This window comes from Aythya fuligula, chromosome 2 (genome assembly GCF_009819795.1).
Source record: "Aythya fuligula isolate bAytFul2 chromosome 2, bAytFul2.pri, whole genome shotgun sequence".
NCBI classification, from domain to species: domain Eukaryota; kingdom Metazoa; phylum Chordata; class Aves; order Anseriformes; family Anatidae; genus Aythya; species Aythya fuligula.
This window is the reverse complement of record NC_045560.1, coordinates 84986740-85012367: the sequence shown is the minus strand read 5'-3', so window position 1 is coordinate 85012367 and position 25628 is coordinate 84986740. Positions and strand designations below refer to the sequence as shown.

General features: G+C 37.2%; 1 protein-coding gene across 7 annotated transcripts in view; it reads right to left on the bottom strand.

Moving 5' to 3' along the window:
* Positions 1 to 312: 312 nt before the first annotated feature.
* SEMA5A (semaphorin 5A) overlaps positions 313 to 25628 on the bottom strand; it is a 337450-nt gene continuing 312134 nt past the window's right edge. For 6 of the 7 annotated variants that reach the window (XM_032180765.1, XM_032180761.1, XM_032180762.1 and 3 more), the window contains exons 18-23: positions 22743 to 22961; positions 13539 to 13709; positions 9623 to 9778; positions 5865 to 5912; positions 3475 to 3686; positions 313 to 1599 (exon numbers count right to left, since the gene is read on the bottom strand). In XM_032180765.1, coding sequence (XP_032036656.1) covers positions 1468 to 1599; positions 3475 to 3686; positions 5865 to 5912; positions 9623 to 9778; positions 13539 to 13709; positions 22743 to 22961 — 938 coding nt within the window. In that variant the 3' untranslated portion in view covers positions 313 to 1467. Of the gene's footprint in view, positions 1600 to 1663; positions 2133 to 3474; positions 3687 to 5864; positions 5913 to 9622; positions 9779 to 13538; positions 13710 to 22742; positions 22962 to 25628 lie in introns of those variants that run through there. The other variant, XM_032180768.1, reaches the window with a different exon arrangement.

Below are 25628 nucleotides of genomic sequence, written 5' to 3'. Positions count from 1 at the left end.
GAAAAAATAGGCAGCTGATCTTGATTATTTTCATAGATGGTAAATGTGTGTTCATTTTATAGTACAGCTTTTCAAAGACCACTTTGCATTTTTTTCATTTTACTACAGAACAGAGATAGGAAGGATAGTGCTATATTCAGATTTATCCCCATTCAAGAATGTTGCTCACTGCCATCATTACATATGTTGTTTACACTTGGCTTGTAAGTGGCTGGACCACCAAGGAAGGTGGTGCTTAAATGCAGTCTCATAGGATCGATGTTCCTAAGTAATTTTTGTGTAGCTTTTTTTTGGACATAATTTTTAATCATCATTGTCTGTATTTTTTGTTTTTTCCTCTGTCTGTCATAACATAACCTAATGATCAAGGGCTCTGAACATGGAATGGAAACATTTCCACATTTCCTTGCATATCTTTCTGGTATTTTGTTGTGATGATCTTTGCATCTAGTATGCTCAAAACAAAGAAACAAACAAAAAATAATTAATTCTTTCGTCCTTATTTTAAATTTCTTTTCACAAGCTTCTGAAAATAGGAAATGTTTCCTTGCTACTATGTTTCCTTGCTACTACTTCTGGAAAATCTGGCCCGAATCCCTGCCCTTTTCTTTTTAGTTGTACATCTGGAATTCCAGCTCAAAAAATGACATCATCATGAATGTGGGTGAAGACAGACAGAACAAAGAAAAATGGTATAAAAATCCTTTGTGTTTCCTCATCTGCCACTACAAAAGGAACTAAAACTGATAATTTAAAACTCAAACAGGATTTTAAATATTTACATCAATGAAGTTCAACAAGATATTCACTTAAAACACCATAATAAGTTTTCTTTAGGGGCTGGTTAGCATGGGTCGGACACGACAGTAAGATGAGACACTGTTTTGTAAATACATCTGCGTTTTCTGATGATGCTTTGTTTTGTCAAACACGTGCCTATAAAGTAAAAGCCAGAAAGGGGAAAGCAGCTCTTCTGATTATGCCTCCGTGCCCCACGAGCCTGAGACAGCACACATATCGTGATGCTGTTGCATCATCCTGTACCTGGACTGACCACGAGTGCTGCAGTGGTCAGACTAAGGGAATCCCACAGGCATGCATGAGGGTGAGGAAGCCTGCCGGATGCCACCGCCTGTGCAGTTGTGCAGGTTGCAGTAAGGCTGGCCTGCTAATGACACATGGGATGGCCTTCCAGCACGCCTTTCTGACCTGCCCTCCTGCCTCAGCCTCCCTGCAGCAGGTTCCCTTTCACCCCCAAAATTCAAGCAAACAAGGTGAAGCCTTTCTGTGACTGGGCTTGGCTCACACATGGAAACCACCTACCCTGCAGCTTTCCAGTTTTGGTACAAGATCATATCCTTGGGTGCCGCCTTAGCCTCTGCTCTCTGAACAGCTGAACTGCAGCTTGAGTGGTTTGTAGGCCAGTAAGATCATCCCTACAGAGTCCGGAGCTGCTGCAGAGCATCGCTAAACCACCGCGTTTCTTCTTGCCGTTCTTCTCAACACCCTGCCAGCTCTTTTTGGTAGTGCAAGTTTCAGGAGGCTGCACAGCAGGTGATCAGCTCCCTTTTCAAACCTCATGGAAATAAAAGACGATGCCTAAAAAGAAAATTGCATTTGTACTCCTGCAGCAGTTTTAAGGGGTAACAGATTTTTTTTTTTCCTTTTTTTTTTTTTTTTTTTAAAGCTCGGGGATTGCTTAGTCCCTTGTCAGAGAAATCTGACTGAATGCTTATGAAACAGCGAAGCGATGTGTTCCTCACGAGCAGTTCAGTGACACCGAGGGGTTACAGCTGCACCCAACACTGAAGGCCAACCTTTTAATCCGCAAAGAAAACATCATGTCACAAACAGGTGTTTTGGACATTTGGCAGCAATGGGATATTGACGGCTTGGATCGTGCTTGAAATGTCTCAGAACTTCATCTCTGAAGCCTCAATCACATGAGCAGTCATGTAGCACAGGCCTTGGGGACTGGGAAGTTACAGGAGGCCAGAAAATACACAAGCCCGTTAGTACTCATCATAATTATTGAAATCTGTAAAATAGGTATTAGAGTAAGTCTTTGCAGTAAGATGTGGATTGAAGTATTTGTTTCTCTCCTCCAGAATCAGGTTGTTTTTGTTAAATGCCTGGGGGAAAAGAAAAAAAAAAAAAAAAAAAAGAAAATGGGAGGGATAAAATAAAAGAAGGCAATACATGCTATTTCACTGAGACGACTTAAGTAGCAAGTATTTATGAATTGTCAGTCAGTCAAAAATGCATTTAAAAGTGCTTGCACACTTAAAAAACTTGCATCTGCATGTGTCTGCTTACATAACAACTCTCCTACAGAAAGCAATTCTACTCAATAAAGCTACACACTTTTCCCCATAATATTATAAAATTAACTTTATGGTTAAAAATACTTTCTCATCACATTCAGTTATTCTTTTTAGAACTCACTTATTATTATTTTTTGTGAATAAGAACTATTTACTCTTTACTGTATTAATTACTTGCTTCTTAAATGCAATATGGAGGGGAAAATGTCTGAAGGTCTTATGAATACAAATCTCATTTTCTAATGTTTCAAGATTTTTCAAAAATGTTTCTGTTTTGGTAGCAATTCAGAGAATTAATTAGGAGGTTTTGAAAAAGCTTGAAACAACACATAGACTTCTCTTGCATTTTTAATTAAATTTCTTAAAACGTCTTTAATTATAAATAAAAATGAAGAAATTAAAAACCCCAGGTAGGATTCTCCAGGTAAGATTTAAGAAAAAAACTCATTTGAGAAAAGCTTCACATCTGAATGAATAAACTGTACAATCTGAAGATACTGAGTTAAGTACTTTCAGAATGCTCATCCTTCCTTAATTCAGTGGATCTGAAAAACAGAGCTATTCTAACAGGTCTTTTAAAAAAAATGTCATATGATATAGATACCACACTAGATTCTCATCTAAGGTAAATCTGTACTGGATCATTTACTGAATATTTGGAGTATGAACACTTACTGAGAGCCTTACCCAGTATATATTCACCTGTGTACATGTCCTGCATAAAGACAGTGCAGGAAGATGAATTGTACACTGGACACCATATCATTGGAGCCAAAGGATTATCTTCAATATATATTATGATGACTGTTAATAGCCCTATTTACTTCTTCAACAAGCCACTAGAGAACACAATTAGGAAAAAAAAAAAAAAAAGGAACCTGAGTAGTGGTCTGGTTTCTTTCAGGAAAGGCTGCTGCTGTTTAAATTGTACCTACACGTAGAATCTAACTTAATGTGTAATAGGGACTGACAAAGGAAAGGATCTGCAATTACAATACCTCAGGTAAAATCTATTTTTGTGATTTATGATCAGCATAATTTGAGTCCAAATGCAACTGCAGAAAACTATCAAGTAGAATTCTTCTGATATAGCAAAAATATATAGGACCACTTATGTTGTGCATTAGAGAACTCCCAACCCGCTTCTCACCTTGATGGCTTCTACAGAATCGTACTTGTCCAGTTTGTTGATATGGTTAGTGATGCTGGTATTTAGAGGAGCTGGTGACACCGGATGGATGACGGTAGCATCATGGGACTGTTGTTGATATCGTTGGCAGTAAGTGTAAACAAGCAGGGTAAGAAGGCAACCAAGTATTGAGCTACTTAATCCCACTGCAATCATGTGAAACATGTTGAACTCTGCATAGTGGAGAGAAGACAATCTTATTCTTAAGGAAGTAGCAGTAAAAGCTTAAGTTTGGGGAATAACATAGAAAAGTGTTTAATTCAAATAATGACAAGGGAAATCTCATGTGTTTCCCAGAAACATCTCATTTGCAGTGGTTTATCCCTACAGCAGCAAATGCATTGTACTTCCCTGAAGGGATCATTATGAGAACCTTAGATAACCACACATCTCTGCAAGTATTAAGACTGAGATTTCTGAAAGATCCTTACACAAGATCAGAACCCAAACAACATATGAATGAAGTGCTTTCTCTAAGTATTTGAAAAGTTCAGCTAAATTTATTTCTGCAAACTCTACAGCAAAACCTTTTTCATATATAAATTATGTATATAATGTACATGGCTTATTTCCAGTGAACTACATTATCACCTCCTCTGCTTCTAGTTCTTTGTCTTACATGTAGTGACTTGTGGCAGAACAAAATCTTAATGCCTTTAGATTACAGACCTGCTTCCCCTAAAATGTTTTCAGCATCCCTCTTATTTGGTGACTGTCCCAGACACTTTGGCGTACTTTTTTTTGTCATCCTCTGCTTTGACTGCAGCTGGGTCTCACTGTTTCTGCGTCTTTGATATTTGGCAGTTTGTTCCCTTCTCCAGTCTTCAGAACTTTTTCTCCATGTAATGAGGAAGTGAGGAGGAAACAGTAGTGTTTCAGGAGAAAATGTGAAGAGGAGAGAGAGAGACTCCCTAAAGCTCAGCGTACTTTTGACCACAGCAGCCAGAGAGTGCTGCCAGAACACAGTCCTCTCTGCCCATTGAAGATACTATGGGATCAGACTGTGGGAACCCTCCCTACCTACACAGGAATTAAAACATAGAGAAGGCTCATTGCTGCATGAAACTGTAGAAGGGAATTTAAAACATAATTGCCTCCCAATTATCCTGATATAGAGATAATTGTGTCAGATGTGGCGTAAGTAGGATTAGCTGGAAATAAACAAAGTACACTTCTTTTCACTGCTGTTTCCAACTGGAGCTTTGCTTTTGATTAAGAAAGAAATATCATTAAGAAACAGATTTCATCTTAACATTATTGAATATTTGTTTGTGGTTGCATACATGAAGCTGATTTTAATCTGAGAGACTGGCACTAGCCTGAAAAATGTTAGACGTTTTCACTGTAAAACAGAAAAATGGGACAGCACATGGGTTCTGTTTTTTTGCAAGCCCCCCTTTACATACCGACAGGGAAAAAAGGAACACAACCTAATATATTGACCTAGGTTGACCACCCCAATATGTAAATTACCACTGAAATATCATTCTACACTTGAATGAGAGTTTCCCACTGTCACAGAACTTGGCAAAAATGTTTTCAGATTTCCACTGCTAATAAGGAAAAAAACAAATTGCATTATCTTGACTCTTACAACATGTAACTATGCACACTAGTGCCCTTGCATAACCTCTGTGTTTTCATTGTCCCTTACTAGGCTAAAAACACAGCTTATCTGTGCATAGAAGAATACTGGAACTGGTCACAGCTACTACCATGACAACACCGACTAAGCGTGATAACTAAGCACAAACACAAAAAAGGTCATTTTTTCCCGTTTCTTCTTCTTTGTACATTTTTTTTTCCCCAACAGTTCAGTTTTCTCTTTCAAGATTTGTTTCACTAGCATCAAGACTCTCTGGAATTGAACTTTTACTTTCTAGTTTTGTATCTGGCAGCAAAGCTGAAAATGAGTCCAGATAGTCTGAGCCATTAAATGGTTTAGCAGGCTGGCTCTCTGCTATTCATTTGGAGTCCCAAAGAGGTTTGTGAAATTATTATCCAGCAAAAGGTGCAGCAACTTTAAAATTTTTGTCATATTGATAACTAACTTATAAAAGGAATTTCTTTTTGGGACACAATGAGTGACTGTTACAAGGGAAAAGGAGAAAAAAAAAACAATAATACATGCTCTTGTCTCAAAGGTCAGCAATGGCATCTGGATATTTAATGAAGAATTCTGTATTAACTACATCTCTATTTCTGGACCGAGTGTAAATAATGAGAATGTGGCATTTATAAGGTGGAATAATCTAAGACAGTGCAAAATGTGAAACAAATGGAACAAAAAAAGAGGGGGGGGGGAATCAATAATTCACCATTTAATACACAGATAGAACTCAAAAGCTTACCGCCACATCGTTTTTCTTCTATGCTGCTGGATCGTGCCACCGATATTTCTAGAAAAACAAATAAACTGCTTATGCCATGGAGAAAAAAAATAACAGACAGCTAGTAATTTGATCAACACAGTAAGGATTTTAAAAAATGTATTCTTCTACATTCACTCCAAATCCAAAGTAACAAAAGATTTTGACTGTGGTGTGGTGGAATTAACAAAAAAGTTCCATGACATCTTCAGGTTCTTTAATTTATCAACCAAAAGCAGTAACATATTTTTTATTCTTGCTTCCCAATATCCCTTTAATTAAAAAGATGAAGTGTACATTAAAAAAATCTTTGTGAAGTTAAGCCATTTTGAGAAAATGCTGAATTTCTGAATAGTAAAATTAATGAGAGTTTCATTATCTTGTGTTCAAACAGGCTCATTACTTCTAGAAGTCACATCTAGCACTAATGTGAAAAGAGGGAATTTACAAATCTTAAAAAAAGATGACTGCCAATTTCATGGGTCCCAAGTGTAAACTAATAAAATGTAATTCCACCCAATGTCCTTCCCATTCTGTCTTTGGAAGCATTCTGAATAAATACTGAATAAAAATGTGTTGACAACCAAGTTTTCCCATTTTTTATTTCAATGACCATGACTTTGGTGAAGGGAAGTCCTGTTTTACAAACCTCTGCTTTGTGAATCTCTCTGGAAGGGTCAATGGTCATGTGGATATGGGTGAGAGTGCAGACAGCCTACCTGGATTTCAGAAATTACTTTAAATCCCTTCTTCCCAAGAAAAAAAAAGTAGCTATGGGAGATGAGGGAAAGGACAGAAAACAGTGTAGTTCTTACAGTGGAGTAAGGTTACTACTTCTGCAGTGACCTAGGCTTTTGAGCAAAAGGCCTGTGTTTTTGAAGTTTGATGATATTCATTTATTTAAGGTAGTATGGATAAGAGGATACTAGGAAGAGCTGCAGAAGGGCGTTCTAAAACTAGGCAATAAAATGAAAAACAGAACAGAATGTAGATCAGTGTAGAGTGGAAAGCAATCCTAGCTTCACAAATAAAATGATGGCTGTGAGCTGACCATTATCACTCATCAGGGGATTATGACAGACTGTTCCATGAAAATATCAGCTTAGTGTTCTGAATGAATCAAAAAAGCAAACAAAATGTTAGGTACAACCAAGAAAGCAAGAGTGAGTAGAACAGGAAATTATCGTTACGGGTCTTTACAAATCCATGAGTTGTCCACACCCTGAACGCTGCATGCAGCTCTGGTTTTCCCATTTCAGAATGCCTCTAATACAATAAGAAAGTTCAGAAAAGGTCAGCAATGACCGCCATTGGTATGCAATGGCTTTTGCATGAGGAATGACAGTAGGCTCTCTACCTCCCAACAAACTGATGATTCAAGATGCAAAGAAGATGCAAGGAACCCAAGAAACTACTTGGAGAGAGAACCATTTCAGAGCATTAAACAGATTGACTGCATCAGGTTTAAAAACTCTCCTGAAATGAAAGTTGCTGAAGGCTGAAAAACTACAGGGAGGCAGAAGCGGGATGATATACACTTGTCCTGTTTCTCTTCTTCCCTGGACATTACAGTACTGCTGGAGACAGGAACTGGACAAGATTGACTTTTGCTCTGAACCTGTATGGACATTCTGATGTTCTTATATGAATATTAAAAATATCTGATAATAGAAAAGGACTGATTAATAAGACAGACTTCAGCTGCAAGAATGCATGGAAAGTAAATTGCACGATTTTTTTTTTTCCTGTTAAAATAGGCTTAAGGTTTGAATCTGTATCCAGACTCAGAGCAGTGAAGGAAGTCCTTTAGTGTGATTCTGGGAGAAGGGGATTATAAATGCTAAAGCAGGCCTGGTGGAAAAAGAGAAGAGAAGCAAAGACTATATTAGTGGTCTGGCTTTAAAATTAATCTCTTCTCCAGCTGGAGGTTTCTGCTGAAATATACTGTAGCACATTGTCAGATGTGAAACAAAGTGCTATGACTTCCACATATCTAAAATACCACAGGCTACTTCTGCTAAAGTGGATAACATTTTTTTTTTTACCTTTCTTCACCTGCTAAATCAATACTATTTTCAACATTAGAAAGTAACAGACCTGACAGAACAGCACTCTCACAGATAGCTAAAGGCTGGTAGTGTACTCTGTCTGGTCAAGACCATTAATTCACAATCCAAACAACAAGCAGAGAAAAAAAATATATATATGTCAGAAAGCTCTGCAAGGTAATGTTGGTAAAGATTAACTCTGGAAAAACAGCGGCAGCAATGATAATGAGCCACTCTGCCAGAATCACTCTATATGCATTAAGTTTTGTGGAAAAACAGATTTAAGGTAAGCAGAGGGAGGAGGAGACAACGTGAGGGTGGACATGCCAGTATAATAGCTGGGGAAAGGAGCAAGGTGAATTAGAAAAGGAAAGAGAAGTTGGGAGGGAGACAACTCTGAGTATGAGGACCTTGAGGAGTGAAAGTGATCTGAGAGCTCCTAAGAAAGCAAGGAAGTTTCACTATGGTGAATGTACTGGCCATGACTTCATCTCCTGTGTTGTGAGAAATTGGAGGGGGAGTGGTAAACAAAGCAGAAGGGCCAAGGAAGAGGTGGCTGCTACTTATTCACCTAACATTCCTCATTTCAGAGTCTGAAACTGCATACTTTCCAAAACAGTACGTAGACTTTACATTGGATTAAGAGGGGGATTCACAGAATGTGAATGTGAATATTGACTGAGCTGCTTCAAAACCCCAAGAAAAAAAAAAAAAAGAAAAAAAAAGGAAAAATACAGTGTGAGGGGTTTTGCTTCACATTGACATTTTTCACATTGGTTTGGGAGGAAAAATAGTATTTGTGAATTTATTGCTATTTTCTATGCATCATCCATAAATACAGTGTTTAAGTTTGTGGATTTCTTCTTAATATTGTACATACATGGTATATAATATACTGCTTAGCTGCAGAAAAAAAGGTTGCTGCACTGAACCATCATAATTACACTTCAAATGACACTTGAAATCATAAATTTATCTGCCTGTGAATAGACTGGTGACTTTGTTATGTACACAGATGGAAAGATGACTGTTAACAGCAATGCAATGTAGACATCAATACTGTTGTGTGGATTTAAATGACTGATATGATTTAAAAAAAAAAAATAATTACATCCATAATTTTTGACAAATGCTATAATACCTGACATGATTCTCCATCAGGTACATAGTGGTCATAGGGGAGATTAGTACCTGAGGCACAACCAACAGTATTTAACTTTCTAGGTGGTTATTATTCTAATTAACTCCATGAAATGGTTTCCCGATCAACTACCCCTGCACCCAGTTTTGCATACACAAATCACAAAACCTAGAGGATCTTTTCTCTAATAACCCCAAAGTCTCAAGAACACTTCAAAGTGAGAAACAAACTAGTTCTCCTAACTGCACTCATCCCTGCACCCTGTTACTAAACAAGATGGAAGGACCTACATAAGGCTTAGAGACTGAATAACCACAGTCTTAGGTGGTGACAGCAAGGACAGTTCCACAATTCACAGCCTGAGACAGATTTTCATGACACCAGGTCTAGCACCACAAGCTCCACCTTGTAGACCAGTGCTCTTTGGGTGAAAAAAAGGCAAATTCTGTCTTAAGTCTTGTCTCTGCACAGTTCCATGTGAGACACTATTATGCCTCATTCCTGGAATGTTGAGAGATATCACTGATCCTTCAGGGGAAGACTGATCTCACCTGGTATGAAGTTGGAGTCAAAAGTACAGGCTCGGCTCTCCGTGGTGTTACCCGTGCACTGGCTGCCCACAGGAAACAAAATAATGCACTGACGAACGCGGAGCTGAACACCAGATGAGTCACACTCTGACCACTCAGACCACTCCGACCAGCTGTCTATAGTGGGCAGAGAGATATACACACACAGACACTGCAATTAAATGTTTCTAGTATGCTGAGTGAGAGAGAAATTTCTCATTTTCCTGAATTATGACAGAAAGCCTCGTCTCCAGCTAGTACACACTATCAAAGGACAGACAGCTCATTCATTACAATAAAAATAAAAATAAAAATAAAAATAAAAAAAAAAAAAGCCAGTTTGGACAAGCTGGCAAAGGTCTCCAAAATGTAGAGTTCAATGGTAAATTTGTCACCCAAGTATCACAGTTTTGGCTTCTGCCACTGCCTTTGTACATGGAAGGAAGAAGCCTGAGGGATTCTCTGTGACTCCACAGTGGTGACAGAAAGAGATTGTCATGAAGCTAATTCAGCCTAAGTCTTCAGGGTGGACAACAACACTGTATTTTGTTTATGTACCTGACAAATAGCAATGACAGGTATAGCGATATGTATTCGAGATCTGAAGGAGGATGTTTACCTAAGAGCCATCTTCTGGACATTTTGTTATTATTATTTAATAATAGTTTTTCATCCAACATACTCTTGGCTGACAAGGCTCATCGTTGCATCCTGTGACAACATAGTAACCTCAGGGTATGGATCGTGCTGGGCTACATCATGGTGACTGGGTAAAGCTGCCGTTCTAGCAAGCCCTTTAGGCACAAGTCTTCTGTGGAGACGTTTTGAGCAGCAGGTCCTGTAAAAGGCACTATGTGCTTTGGGACCTTTCCACATATGCAATAGAGGGTACATCCCTTACACATTGAAGTCCCATGGTGCAGTGCAGGAACGAGTGCACAGGTAGTCAGTGGGTTCAGCACCATGTGGATCTGCTATACCTGGTGTACAAAATTGCAGAAGAGGAGAGGGGGCACACTAGTACAAGCGTGAGAGAGATGGACATCCCTGTAATTGTGGATCCTGATATCAAACCTGTATTTTGAGGAGTGCCACTGCTGGGAGCTCAGAGAATCACAGAGTTAAGGTATACATGACTGGTAGATGTGCCATTTCAAATGTGCTACTGTATGTGTCATCGTGGAGATGCTGAAGCCATAGCTTTTATATGCGTTGCTACAGACTCAGTTATTCTGCCTCATCCCTTTGATTTCTTTATCTTCAAAGTATTTAAGTTTCTCTTGCACATCAAACAGTCTCCTCTCCACTTGCTCCTGAATTCTCTACAAGTCACGAGGGTAGACAGGAGAGGTGTTTAATCTGAAGCTGCTTTTCACCTCTAACATGGCAACGTTTACTCAGTTGTCATGTCTTTTTCCTGCAGAGTCTTGGCTGGCCTTTGAGGCCAGGTTAAGTCCAAGCTGTTATTAAAAGATCCCTGGGTGAAGAAGGTACCTCTGAATGATCAGGCCACCAGTCTGTAAAATCATAAATCTCTTCCATGCAGAACTACACCATCATTTCTAAATGCTCAATTGCTTTATCCATTATTTGCATGTGTGAGTTAGCACTTCAAAGACAGAATATATTTTCCCTTCTTACAGCAGCCGTAAATACTTTACATATAAAACACTGCTTTATTCATTACATTACAGACACCCTTGAAACTGATTACACTTACAGATAAGCAGCCTATAAACCTCTACGGATCAATAGCACAGTGCTTCCATTCATATTTATGTGATTGCATTTAGATAAATTAAAAGAAAAAAACAAACATGATGATACAACTTTTAAAATGAAGGATGACAAAACAGTGTATTTTGCAAGACAGTTGTTTTTTCTAAGTGCACAACTATATACTTTCAATTGGATTTGCAATTAACTTTCTACATCTTTAAAAAGTCCCTGTTATCATGATTCTTGAAATTTTAGTTTTCTGCTCATTTTCTTTTGCCAAAAAATGCTATTTCAAATGCCAATAAATTTTTGCTCTTTTCATAACTTACGAAACATTTGAAATAATTTCCATTTTTTTACATGCATTTTTGTGCTGGTTGGTGGTTCATAGATTCCAAGTATAACTATATTAAGCATGTCTCTCAAGCAGCAAATGTCACCACCAATGGTACTTCCGGACCTGCACTAGCAGCAATCACTAGCTATATGATCCTCACCACAACAAAATGGCTGTGCAGGGATGCAAAAAACTTGACGTGGATAGCACTGAGGTCATTTTTGTACCATACCAATATGAAACAGGAACAGTAAAAAAGTTGTGAAATCTACAGTGCTCACATGAGGCAAGGTCTATTCTCACAGCTGGTTGTTTCCAAAATCTATGGCAAATTTTCCATGAGATTGAAATATTAATAAAACATCACAGAAGTGTGAGATAAAAGATTTGCACTCTGAAATTTTATTGCTTTATGATTTTCACTTTCTTGAACTAAAATGACACCAACCTCCTCTTCCACCCACCATCTACTCCAAAATTCAGGTAACCAGGTCAAAACAAGATAAAGAGATTATTTATAAATGCTTAAAAAATGTTATTTCTAGAAAAATGTCACTAGAAAATAAATGCAAGAGAAAGAGCTACAACACTAGTACAATGAACACGCTAATTCTGACCTTTTAAAGATGCTTTAAGGATCTCAAGGCAGTTATGTAACTTTTATATACAAATATATACCATTTGTCTTGAAAAATCAAATCATCAACTAATTTCTGTGTTGTTCTTTTTTTTTTTTTTTTTTTTTTTTTTTTTAATGCACAGAATGTAGCAACAGAATGTAGCATCTTCCTTAATTTTGACAAATTATGTATTCTGTTCTGCTCCAGGTCATGCAGTGCCTTGAAAAGAAAATTATCTAAAAGTGTTGTTCCAGACAAGTAATAGGATCCATTAATGGAACTTGTGCCTTCACATGCACAACTTCATCATCAGGGCAGAAAATTTTTGCCATGAAGTCTAGGAGCTGTCATTGAAGCAAATGCTGTATATTTGGAGCTGCTTAAAGCTATTTCCTTTGACTGTTGCCTATAATCCATTAATCAGCAATAACTGAAAACAATCTCTCCCACTGCCTTTTCACTCATGATTTTATGTTTTGTGTGCAAATGTGTGTGCATTTTTACTCTCTATTTCTGACATAAATTTCATTAAGAATTCAGGTTCCTTTAACATGGTTCAAAAGACAGAGTCAAATTTACAGAAAAAGTCATGATCCATAACACCATAAAACTAGCAGGAGTGCTGAAACTCCTTTAGTAAATAGTTTGCAGTTATTAAAAAGACAGTCTCTGCTCCTTAACATTCAAGTTGAAGTATGTATTTTTACAAAGAACATTAAGGCTTGCTCTTTGTTTTATATGAAAACAGGGCTTAAACAAAGGTTGATGTAAGGCCTTAGCTATTTGAAGGACCTTGTGGTATGCATGCTGTTGAATATGCAACCTCAGCAATTTGATTGCCATGAACATTTATTGTTAAAACAAAAGCATTTTTGTTTGATTTGTCTTTGTGGGTTTTCTTATTAGAAATCTCTCAACCTTTGCTTGAACCACTTCAAATATTACACACCTTTAGTTTATCTAGAACCAGAACCTGTACCAGTAACTTAAATGGTAATTCTAGTATATTTTTCAAACAGAGACAGGAGGAGGTGGTCTCCTGTAGGTCATATTCTACTGTTATTTGATTTACTGTAGCATGTAAGAGCTGATTGTGCACTTAATAAAGGAGAGAAATGATGTGCTCCTAAATAATAGATCAAGGAGCATTACGTTGCCCATCTGAAAATGCCTTACTCCGTGGAACACAAAGAATAAAGCTGCATGGGCTGATTTGCTGTACCTGGACACTGCTGTGTGTTGCACAGGGCTTCTTCAGTGTGCAGTCCAAGGCAGATATCTCCTCCGTATGCTGGCGCTGGATTTGTGCAGGAGCGGGTTCTCATGTAATGCCCTCCGCCACAAGTTGCTGAGCACTTTGACCAAGATGACCAACATGACCAGCCTCCATCCACTGAAAAGACACAAAATATCTTATAGTTCCAAGTTGATGTGTGACGTGACATAATCCAGCCCATATTTTCTCATGTTTTGTGGATCTAATTTAGTATATTATATTTAGTACCATTAGTATATGTCAAACTCTTCCATTTATGGGCTGAGTTTTCACAGGATTCCTCTGAAAAGCAGGTGGGATTTCCCAGGAGACTTCTCAGATGGCTTTCAAAATGTGGTCACTGGACATGCTTTTAAAGAAAGTTCACCTGATTGCCTGTCCCAAAACTGCATCCTTTGTAACCTCAGTCCTTAAAGCTACTACTCAGGACATATTTATAGCATTTATGGCCATGTTGCAGCCCCATTTGCCAGATACAGACACATGACAAAGTCAGACATACTTTTCCTTGGTACAGCATTTCCTCTGCAAATAATCTTAGTATTTTCTTAATTTCTCTTTCAATTTTTCCACATAAATAAATAAATATCAAAATATTAATATCCTACAAAAAAAAATAAAAAGGTGTTATTTTGAAACCTTTATTTGAAGTGTTTTCACTTGCCTTATTACTTAAGTAAAGAAGCGATTTGCCATGTCTGCACCTGATTGAAAAAAATACAGTGCGTGTAATTTAACTGACAGTCATAGAAGAGAACCTGTATGTAATAATGGCAACTTATCAGTGAAGTACTACAGGGTCCTGAACTGAGCATAGCATTTGTCTTTTTTAGCTCCCATCCCTTAGAGGAGAAGTGAACATTTTACCACACAAGAGAGAAACTTACTATATATTTCTTTTAAAAATATAAAGTACACATTTTCTATACACAATTTTTGTGGTGCATTCATTTGAGACATTCCTTGTAAGACTTGACTTTATGTTTGAAAGATTGCACTTTTGTCTCCGAAACATTCATACAGCATTTCACAATGACTCATTTAGATCCTTTCCATTTGATTAATCAAATTGCCTTTCAAGGGGTAAAACCATTTCCACAGGTTTATTGAAAAGCTATTTCCTCATTGTCTCTTGCAAAAGAAAAAGAGGTTCCAAATCTAAACAAACAAACAAACAGCCCTTAAATTAAAATATTTATGTAGTATTTGCATTTAAATTCTCTCTTAGATGGACATATTGTAAAACATTAAAAAATGGCTCATTTTGTTATTTTGTTATTGTAGCATTGTATATCGCAAATACACCTTGTGAGTCAGGTAGAATGATTTCCATGCAAAATACTGCAATAGTGAGAAAACAAGCTATTTGAATGTGATTATTTTCATATTAAAATGTGTATGTGCATTTATGAAAGTAATTTCAGATACAGCATACCCTCAAGTTCTCATGTGCTAATCAAACAGGTAATTCACTAGTGCATACCTAAGGCTGTTAGTTAACTAATCCCGTAAACAGAATTGTTGAATACATATCATTTTATTCTCTGTATTTTTATAATATTATCCTATCAATCAAGAAAGAAGAGAGCTGACACTTCCTTGCTAAGAGCAGCTGTAAAAACTTTTGCAAGTGATGTATCTAGACTCTGAATAGCCTGATTGGATAGACAGAACTTGGGGAATCTGGTGCTATATTCTGCGTATGCCATTTTAAATAAATTATTTAGATTGTTAAGGAATTCAACGGCTGTTACATTTTTTTCCCCAGGATATATTTATCAGCCAAATCATCTAGCTATACAGATGTATGAGTTTTACACCATCTACCATAAATAAATACTGCATCTTACTAGAATGCCTGACTTGTTCTCTCATTCATATAGCCACTGGAAAACAAATATGTCTTTTGCCTGAGATAACTCTGTTAATGCAGTATTATGCAAGCTCATATCTAACAAAGCCACTGGTTATTTATCTTCAGCGCTGGTAAAATATACTGTGTAATTTTATAACAATTTCAAGAAAAGACATGATATCTTTTATTCAGAACTTGCCCTTATTTTTTTAAATGTTATCAAATAAAAGCAGAAGCTGTTACCCAGCTATTCATTTCATGAGATATCGAGCCTTTACCTTCCCAGATACTTTTTTTTTTTAATTTAAAATAAATCCTTTACTAGCTCAAACGTATAATCAGATGGATTTCCGCCGCTGTACATAGATCTTCACGAAATCGAGTGACAGCCCAAGATTGCACAGACTGATGATAAATTGTCTGCAAACATTCCCTGTGCCTTGTTTAGCATAACAGAGGCACGGTCCCAAACATTTTCTACATATTTTGTAATGGATTATAGTGAAAATTACCAATGTGCATGCATTTGAAACTGCCATCTGCTGTCTATCCATAGGTGACCAATAACAAAGAGTGACGTGATATCCGAGAACGTAACCATGCTCCACAACCATGGTGGTCATGACTATACCATAAACCTTCAGATGCAAAGGGAAAAGTGGACATAAGAAAAGACAAACAATATAATAAAGAATGTTAAACCTGATCATACGTGAGCTGGATGGTGCAATTATAATTGTTTTTCTTAGCAACTCTTTACACATTCTGCCATCCTAAATTTCTAGGCCTTTCATGGACTATCATACATATCATGTAACTACTTCTTTTGTTTGCCCCCAGAAATTTTCCTTCTCAGCAACAGAGGATGATAAAACATCATCATGGTTTAATAATATCAAAGAAGTGGATGTTTAGTGCTTCAGTTTTTACAAGACATAAATAGAGCTCTGTGGTTTCTTTCAATTTTCTTTAAAGTTGCTTGGCAACACAGGACCATCTGTTTTGTGTGTGTGTGTGTGTATATGTGTTGTTGTTGTTTTTGTTAGTTTGTTTTTTCCTTTTGTCATGGAGTCCTTATTATTATTTCTGCTTCTTATAGAAAGAAAAATATGAAGTTGCAATGAAAGTACCAGTCACTACAGTTTCTTTACATAACACTTTTGTAGACCTGTTGGACAAAATAAAGTAGTTAAAGAAGTTCCACAACGAAAGATACAAGAGTCTTTACATTTCTGACAAACTACTGAGGATGGGTCCCTTTTGGAAGGAGGCCTATTCAGCTAGCGGGGTGATCTCAAACAACGTTTTTCTCTTTTGTAGTAAGCAAAAAAAATTTTGCCTACTGACTATGTCACAGTTAATACATATTTCCTTACGATAATGAAAAAAAGCCATGGAGTAAATGATGTTCTAAGGAGAAACAGTACATAGAAATGTGATCTCCTGGGGACATGATGAAAAATGCACACTGATGGACATTTTCCAAGAGACTAGTAAACTGGATATCCTGCTCTGCACATGGATGTTATAAGAAAGAGGAAAGAAGTGTGGGCCCACTGGCCTTACCTGCTTTCATGAGGACAGAGACAGGATTGCAGGCTTTTTCATATACTGTCTGGTCTCATTTTAAATTTAAATATCCAATAAAATTTTTATTAATTTTTGTTGTTTTTTTATTTTTTTTTTTTTTTTTTTTTTTTGGTCTATAACATTAGGTTTGTAACTTTTCATGTTCATCTTTTTGAAAGTGTAGCAAAAGAGAATAAATAATGCTGAGAAATTTCAGTCTTTTCTATTGATGGAATGATAGAATATGGATGGCATGATGGAATATAAATTGAGGGGCACTAGTCTCTTACATCCACCGAGATGCAGCTGGTGTGTTTCACAGTAGCTGAGTTAAATCTGGGGGCCTGTCTGTTGAGCAGTTTTACAGACCTAAGAGCATACTGCTCCATCAGGCACACAGGGATCATCCCATTCCACATCACATAGTCCTAATGCTTTTTCTAGTTCTAAAGGGTATGGCTGCATATGTTTTACTGTGGGAAAGAAGTTTTTACATCAAAGCTTGAAAAGGCAAAGTCTTGTTTCTGTGATGTTACGTTCACCTTTTATTCATAAAAGCAGTGCTAGATGAAACAACAGTCAATTTAGTGTAGTGCAGAAACACAGAGAGGAAACTAACGCTTCTAGGAAGAGCACAACAACAAAACCTAAGGATCAAATTGGATTTAAGTCTGTAGCTGAGACCCTTAAATTAGAAGAGCAATAGATACTTCCAAAAGGCAGCTCAGCTCTCTCTTCACTGGCAACAGAGGAAGCCTAGAGAGAACAATGTCTATGGAGAGATGGACTTCAGCAGCCTCAGAGACAAGAGTTATTGACTGCAGGATAATTTTGACCATTCCTTTAAATATGCTCCTGTTGCTTTGTGGCCAACTATGACTGCAAGGAAAAAAATAAGAATAAGAAAGAAAAAAATAATAAAAGCAATAATGAAGAAAAAAGCAGCAAGCAATAATTTGCTTTAGGGAATGCATAAACTCCAGAAATGGTATTTCAGGGAGTTTTGTATATCTGAAACTACTGTTAGCACGTTTACTGATGAAGGTCTGCAGTTAATTCATTCAGATTTTCTCAAGCAAAACATCAAATAAACCAAACTAAACCTACTATGACAAAAAACTGAAACTGGAAACTGGTGAAATCTCAAAACATTGGCATGAGGTAGCAGAATTTCAAATCACAAACAGCAACCGTCCGTTTCCACCTCTGATCCACCAGTATGCTCTAAGTAAAAGATGGGATAGAAACTTCCTCAATGAGTTAAAATGGTATTCAGATAGCTATGCTTAAAGCATTAAAGGCACTCTGGTGAAGCATCTCTTTGTGTAAAAGAATAACAGAGAAAGCAACAGGAAAAAAAGTAAAATGAAAATGAAGAAAAAAATGTCTTTCCCTACAGTAATAACTGGAGATCTGTAATGTTGTGAATTCCTTATGTTTGTTTATTTCCAGATGCATATCTTTTAGTTAGTAAATTGTGAATTTTTGTAAAAAATGTGAATTTTTGTAAATCTGCAGAATTTAGCATTCAAACAATGTTTTTCTTAATCTATTTCTTTTTTGTTATGTAAATATCTCACAAGCTTCCAAGAACAAAAAAATCTTGATATGCTTGACTATAGTTTCCTTTATTTTTATATTGACCACATATCAGTAGCTGAAAGAAAACAGAAATGTATTCACAGATTCTTTCTATAGTTATTGGGACTCTTCAATGCTTGCCAGCTTGACTCTATTCACCACATCTCTGAGACATAAAAAAGGAGATGAGGCACAGGGCCAAAACATAATTTGTTAGCTCAAGACAGCAGTGCAAATTCTCTTGCTCCTTAAAACAGTTTGGCTGCATGGAAATTGAGTACTATGAATAGGTCCTATCCTACACTAAAATCCTAGATTATTTCTGCAGATTATTTGAGAGACTGCTTGAGAGTTGAAGCCAAAATTGTGTGAAGGATCATTCTAAAACTTGTACAATGTAGACAAATCATATTTCTGGGTCTGGGTACAATTAATTTCTGGTACCGGTCAATTTGCTATTATATATTCAGCTGTTGAGTACTATGAACAAAAATTAATATGTCCACTATATCCTATCAATCCACACTTCAGTGGACTATTTACTTTGCTACAAGCTGTGGGAAAAACTTTGCAGTAGTTTCTCTCTCCCCTCAAGAATGATTTAGGAGTAGCTGCTGAAGACAGGTTCAAATTGGCTTCAGTAATTTTTCTTAAAGTTATGGGAACCTGCAGTACATTTAATAATAAATTACTGGCTATTCATAAGTATATTTAAAATTATGCTGAAAGATATTCAATGAGACTAAAGAGCCTTGTACATTTGATGGTTACTCCATGGACTTTTTCATTGTGTCAGTACTTCAGGGCACAGTATCTTCCAGGACGCCATGAAGCCCAATTTAAATGACTTAGATGCATCAAGTCTATTAACTTTCAGCAAGACTTAGGCACTGTTCAGTATTTTTCTCAATCACTTTTTTTTTTTCACTAGTTTATATATCACAGAATCACAGAATTTCTAGGTTGGAAGAGACCTCAAGATCATCGAGTCCAACCTCTGACCTAACACTAACAGTCCCCACTAAACCATATCCCTAAGCTCTACATCTAAACGTCTTTTAAAGACTTCCAGGGATGGTGACTCCACCACTTCCCTGGAAAGCCTGTTCCAATGTCTAACAACCCTTTCAGTAAAGAAGTTCTTCCTAACATCCAACCTAAACCTCCCCTGGCGCAACTTAAGCCCATTCCCCCTCGTCCTGTCACCAGGCACGTGGGAGAATAGACCAACCCCCACCTCGCTACAGCCTCCCTTGAGGTACCTGTAGAGAGCGATAAGGTCGCCCCTGAGCCTCCTCTTCTCCAGGCTGAACAAGCCCAGCTCCCTCAGCCGCTCCTCGTAGGACTTGTTCTCCAGGCCCCTCACCGGATTCGTCACCCTTCTCTGGACCTGCTCAAGCACTTCCATGTCCTTCTTGTAGCGAGGGGCCCAAAACTGAACACAGTACTCTAGTATATAGTATATAGTAAGGGTTTGATCCTGTCTGCAACATGCAAAATGGGTAGCAAAGCAGAACCTAAGCCAGAGTTAACAGGAATGCTTCTTTATGGCTACCATCCCGCTCCTTAGTGTATATATCTGAATATTTCTGAAAGGTTAATGACTGAAGTATAAGTAAATAGATCTGTGCCAGCAGGGAACATGTGAAGCAGTCCTTACCCTGAGGAAGCTCAGGTAAACCTTAAAAAACATCAAATTCTTCATTACATTTGTTATTTCTAGTACTACAGACAGCATATTAGTGTTGAGGTCAGAACACTATTCCCTCATATTCCTGTTCCTTTCCGTCTGCACTTCCATTTTCTTACACAGGCAAGAATGAACACTGCAGAGTGTCCCCCCCCCCCCCCCCCTTTTTTTTTTTCTCCTCTGCGCCCACAGTGGCAAGAAGGGCCTGACGTATCTATTTCTGCTCAGTTCCTGCACCTCTGTTTATAGCCTACTATAAATGAGGAAGTAATACCATCTACACCTACACCAACCTTTCTCATTAACATCTGCGAGGGCTGTATGATCAAAGCCTAAAGGGACATTTCAGAAACTCACTTAGATAGCGTGGGTAAAAATGACTATATATACCTGTCCTGAATACAAGCACCCAGGAAATAAAAACTACTTGCATAGTGCAAAGGTTAATGAGAAGACTGAAAACTGATCTAACCATGGTTTCTTTTGCTGGCTGCTCTCCCCTGGGCCCTTGCTATGGGATCTGCCAAGTCTGCTGCTGCTAATTGAACAGTGAAAGCTACTTTCCTCCTCCTTGGATACTGCAAGAGAATTTCACCAGAAAGTGCTAGCTTGTTGTGCCCAAGTGCCTCCTTCAGAACTTTGCTGGCTTCAGTGGGCTTTTGCCCAGAATGAAGCAGGGAACTGCAACAGAAATTCCTTTTGGATCTGCCCCACCAGCAGGAGAGACAGAGGCTGCCCCTGACCTAGAGTTGCCAAGCAATATTGCTGTTCCCTTTAGGCATAAAAATACATAGAAGTTCATGGTCACTGAGCAGCCATAATGGTCATAGAACTGAAGTTTTGTGGAATATTTGCCAAAGCACATTATTTAGGTTTAATTCAAGAAGGAAATATGTTTTTCAATAAACTACATACTGCTGAAAGGGAAGTCCTGTCTTCTGGACAGATCTACTGCTCAGTTTCTCATGCAGAGAATGGACAACAGCTGCCTGAATCTCACCAAGCGTAAGGAATGTTATGCGATTGGACAAAATGTTCATACTAAAAAAATCGTATGTGTGTTTACAGAATGCAGTTTTAACTTGTAATCATATACATAAACACACAAATATATATATGTATTTATGTGCATGTATGTGTATGTATATTACTATAGTATTCCTTCAGGTTCACATTTGAATGTCAATAGCTCCAAGTACTCTATAATAAAATATGCAGCATGGTTATACATAATTAATATAATTAGAGATGTAGGAAAGCGTATTTCTACATTTACTTATTGATACTGGGAAGAACTGAGACTCTCAAAAATTATCCTTCTTTTATTACTTAATGTACCTTGAATTCTTTTCTCCTATTCCAATTTCACTTTCTTTTCTTCATCTGTTCTCAACTACATTCTTCCACTTTCTTTTTCCACAAAGCCTTCTGCAAAGCTCAAAAGCCATTGAATTTGGATGTCTGTTTTATGAAGGGTGAGAGGTGACTAGAACTAAGATGTTTTTTCTTCCTAAATCTCTAAGATACAAAAATGATTTATAACCCAGAGTAGTTTCCTGAAAACATATATTCTACTTGCAATCCTTCTTATAGAATCATAAAACAACTGAGCTCAAGCTTCCAAGAATAATCTAAGGCCTGCTTGATATACCATCAATTTTGGTGATCAGTCATGAATTTTATTTGCTAGAAGCTCTACACTCAAAAGGTAGCAGGTTTAATTCTATCAATCACTGTAATGAAAGTTATATTTTTACTTTAAATAAAGACGAGGGCAGGCTTCTCATAAGGTATTTTTTCTCTTATGAGATTATTTATTAAAGCTGTATTTTTACTCAAAAGTGAAAGATGACATAGCTTTTAATACTGTTGATGATAAACTTATTGACATCACTTGGAAATCTTACCCAAATCCACTTCAGTGTAACTGGCTGTCACAATTTTACTGGGTATGAACACATTACTGAGAAAGAAAGAAAATCTCTCTTTTCTCTCTTCAAGAGAAAAGAAATTCTCTCTTCAAAGAAAGAAATTCTCTCTTCAAGAGATCAGAAACATGATCTCTTGAAAAGGTAACAATAAAAAGGGATTTCCATGTGGTATTTATCCCTTAAACATTCATGTCTGAGATGAGTACTCACCTTAAAGATATTTCTGCAACTTAAACTACAATGGGCTTCTCTGCTATAGGCAGTTATCATAAATATGTATCTTGCAATAGAACATAATCACTGAAATATCTGTGTAGACTTTTGGCAAGCTCAACTGGGCTGAGCTAATTTGTTTCCTTGGAAATGAAAACAGCTGGTAGAACAATTATTTGAGCTGTAATTTACTTTAAAAAAAAATAAAAAATAAAACCCAACACAACCACATAAAACAAACAAATAAAAACATGCCATGAAGATGAGTTATATTATGTTCACATACTTCACTTGTTTCAGTTGATTCTTACCTGGACAAGGCAAAATGTTGCATTCTTGGTACTCTAGAGATGGACCAAGGCAAGGAAGACCACCATACTTGGGCTCAGGATTGCTGCAGACTCGTTTGCGATTCCGTATACCTCTACTGCAGTCACGACTGCACTGAGACCATGGAGACCATGGTGACCAGGCACCATTGATGGTGTGAGCAGAGTACCGTCCAGCACGCAAGAAATCCCCTGATAATCCTAATAAAATAAAGGTTGAAAAAAAAAATACAGAATTAAATCAACATCACATCCTCAAACAAACTTTTCCTCCTCAGATTTACTCCTAGGCTTCTAATAGTAAATATGAGCAGGAGGGAAAGTCCCTAACAAGCCAAACCTTACATTTATCTCAGGAATTTCTTCCATAATAGAAATCTCATAATCACTTGCACAGTGAAGATCAGTGAAGATCTGGATCCGTCTCTTGGGAATTATTGTCACTGTTTTAGAGCAAGAAGCTGGCACAGAAGACAAGACTGAGCTGCCTGTGACCATTCATCAAGCCACTCTGGTCCTATAGGCAGGATCTGCCCACTTTCTCTATCCAGCCATTTTCCACTACCACTCACTGTACCCAGAGGTTCATGGGTCTCCTGGAAAGCAATGCATTATATTTGTCATAACCATAGTCTTTTTTTTTTTTTTTTGACAGTGTACTGCTGCAGTTCAACAAAGTCTACTGACACTGCCCTTTAATGAAGAGCAATTTTTTTGCCACTTTAAAAAACAGTTTTATTCCACTGAGTCAAGTGTTTTAAAACACATACAGAAATCAGCCTTTTGGAGACACATGATAGAAAACTTTCTAGTGAAAACAGCAATCTGTGAAGTGGAAAAACAACTTTTTTTTTAATAGAGTTTAGTTCTGAGAAAAAACATTAGATTAAACAGTGATGGAAACTGAAGTCTGTTATTTATCAAAAAAGGAAAAATACAGAATCTTTTTCACGTCATATGAACGATATGCTTAGATGTAACCCAGGTGAAGTCCTTCTAAATATCTGCAGTTAATTGCTCTATCTTTGTCACTTACAGGGTTGGTCCTGATTGGAAAGAGACTCTATCAGCTGTACTCAGAACACTGGACTCACTCTTGAGCTGTAGCATTATCTCTAAGCACCAACACCAAAAGCATCTCTGGCATCACTACTGGGATTTCCTACTGTTGCTAAAGCTGTTCACTTTCCCCAGTACTAGCAACACTGGAAATTCAATGCTCAGTGGACCACTAACTTCTGCTTTTATTATAAGCACTTTAATTAGTTGTGTTGAGAGAAAGTCCCATGAATGGTGCTTAAAACAGCAGAGGACATGGCTGCCTGCTTATGCTAGAGCTTCTGTATTGTTAAGTACAGATGAACAGTATCACCAACAGTGGAGAAAACCAGAAAATTGTTTGTAACTTAAACTGCAGAAAAAAACCAACAACACACATTTGTTTTGAAGAAAATCTTTTATGCCCTACCCCCAAGCACAGGCACCATGGGAGAGTCAAGTGGAGCTACAGAAACAGGAGACAGACTGAGGCATGAACTGGAAACAGCTACAGGTAATACAGTCAAGAGACTGCCTGGCAGGAGTCCTGGACTGAACACCTACTGAACACCTGCTGAATGGTAATCAGCATGGGAGAAGCCCCACTTCTGTGGTGTTCAGAATAAAGGCAATTATATCCCATTTCTGCCAGTGCTTATGGCATTATTAAGTTCTACCTTTGTAAATTCTGCTTAAAAAGAAGTACGTCCATAATCATCCCAAAAGACGATGCATATTTTTATTCAACACTTGATAAGAACTGGCAGTGTTGGAATGATGATGCAGTGACACAGAAATACATGTAATAAGAAACTGTTGTGATTAGTAAGAAACAGAAGAACAGCAATATAAAAATGACTAAAAATGGGTAAAATCTCTCAGTGATTACAGACGGTAACTATTTCTCTCCTGCTGAGCCAGATTTTACACAAAGATATTAAAAGCAGCATTTCAAGAAACATGACACAGATTCAAATCCAAAATGGGAGGAAGTACACAGAAACAGTGCAGGAATTATGAATACAGGAATATAGGCCCACCTTCTAGTTCTGAAAGAGCCCCTCACTTTTTTTTTTTTTTTTTTTTTTTTTAACTTTGTATCATTTTAGTCATCAAAATGTGAAGATTAAGCCCACAGGGACCTGTGAGACCAAAAGAATAGTATTTTTCCAATACCAGGATTTCAAACAAGGGTGTTTTTTTTTCTTCTTCTTTTTTTTTTTTTTTTTATTAAATTAACAGCAGTGCAGACATGGGAAAAGCGTTCTTAATCAGACTAGATTGCCAGTCATTTTCCTCATAAAACACTTCAGCATGCATCACTTAATACCACTACTAGCATATTCTGGAGACATTTCTTCAGGATAAATGTATATTTTTTAGTCCTAGGAAACTGCGTGACCTTATTTGTCATTATGATATTATACTTCTTGCAATTTAAATTGGGAGATGAGGAGGGAAATCATCTAAGGGAAAATTCTGAGGTAGTTTAGCTCTGAAACACAAGAATATTCTAACAAATCTTTTCAGCATGTAGTTTGGTCTGCCACAAGTGTTCCCATGTGTTTTCTTCTTTAAAAGGCATTAGAATATTTATTACAGGCAACCATCTTTCCACAGTTTTGCCATAATTTACATAGTGCTCATAGAGGGGCTTTTAGAACTTCTTCTTTCAGCAGAAAGTGCACACAAAAAATAACATTATGACACTAATGATATTAAAAATAACAAGATCTTTTTACATTCTGGAAATATTAAATTATATATTACTTGACCAACTTTGTAGCCTTCTACAATGAGTTTACTAGGTTCATGGATGAGGGGAAAAGA